The 1,322-nt window shown below is 36.1% G+C and overlaps 1 protein-coding gene across 1 annotated transcript in view; it reads left to right on the top strand.

Annotated features, from left to right (window-relative positions):
- LOC110409928 (cellulose synthase-like protein B4) overlaps positions 1–1,117 on the top strand; it is a 3,984-nt gene extending 2,867 nt beyond the window's left edge. Inside the window, exons 8-9 of the mRNA XM_021419442.2 lie at positions 1–109; positions 422–1,117. The exon at positions 1–109 is cut by the window's left edge and continues 242 nt beyond it. Coding sequence (XP_021275117.1) covers positions 1–109; positions 422–964 — 652 coding nt within the window. The 3' untranslated portion in view covers positions 965–1,117. The remainder of the gene's footprint in view (positions 110–421) is intronic.
- Positions 1,118–1,322: the final 205 nt, after the last annotated feature.

Raw genomic sequence — 1,322 nt, forward strand, 5'->3', positions numbered from 1 at the left:
CTTAGCCTACTTTTGGATTCTGTCTTGGGGCCTCGGCTCAATTCCTGAGTTGTGTTATGCTGCTCTGCCTGCATATTGCATCATCGCCAACTCGCATTTCTTGCCCAAGGTAAGGAGAATCTACATGCGGTATAATATACAATTGACAGGTAGGTCCATGCCTCATCTTTGTCCTTTAAAGTTTTTATAGCATAGACCCAAAAAGTTAATTAACTTGAATCAAATATTCAAGTCGTTATGTGTTATGTCATTGTCTCCCACCTCGGAGCCACGTACTTTACCAGCTGAAATAGGAAGATTAATTACTACCATTTGCTCTGAAACAAATTAGTATAATGTAATTGTGCGAGTTAATTATGTGCACTTATTTTAGCAGAGCGACCTTGTGTCCTTCTAATAGCTAACTCACGTTTAAATGCAGGTCCAGGACCCGGCTATATTGATTCCAGTTGCCATTTTTGTGATTTATAACCTGCTCACTCTCAGGGAATACCTCAAAATTGGCATCTCCATCCGAGCATGGTGGAATAACATGAGAATGGGAAGAATAAATGCAGCCTCAGCATACTTATTTGCAGCTCTAAGTGTCGTACTTAAACTCTTAGGATTATCTGATACAGTTTTTGAAGTTACACAGAAAGATCAATCTTCTGATGGTGATCAAACTAACAATACCACAAATTTTACTTTCGATGCGTCACCAATTTTTGTGCCGGGCACGACCCTTTTGCTGGTGCACCTGACAGCACTGCTCGCCCTCTCCTTAAAGTTGCGACCATTGGTTCATGATGTTGGGCATGTAGTCGGGCTTGGGGAGGTCTTGTGTAGCTTATGGGTGGTGCTATGCTTCTTGCCATTTCTGAAAGGGTTGTTTAGAAGAGGAAAATATGGGATTCCTTCCTCCACCATATTCAAGTCAACTTCGTTGGCATTAGTTTTTGTTTATTTGTGTAGGACTTCATAGTGTTGACGCTGGGATTATTAATAAAACTTTATGTACACTAGAGTGATTTCTGCGCGCTACGTTAGGAAATTGTTATTTTTTAATATTGTTTGAAATATTATGCAAAAAGTTAGCATTATTTTAAATAAATGTTTAATTATTTGTTTGATATTATTAGAAGAATATAGTTGAACAAATTGTTAACTTTAATTATGTAGCTGATTTTATCAAAATAGTATAGCTAACTAAATTATTAACATTAAAGTATATATTGATGGTCAAAAAGAGTGTAATATGATATAGGATGCTATCAATTATGAAAAAAAATGAACAAAAAAAGCTATGCATGTTATATTGAAAACAGTATAAATTTGAATAA

This window comes from Theobroma umbraticum, unplaced genomic scaffold (assembly GCF_002168275.2).
Source record: "Theobroma umbraticum cultivar Fairchild unplaced genomic scaffold, ASM216827v3 scaffold_44.0, whole genome shotgun sequence".
Taxonomy (NCBI): domain Eukaryota; kingdom Viridiplantae; phylum Streptophyta; class Magnoliopsida; order Malvales; family Malvaceae; genus Theobroma; species Theobroma umbraticum.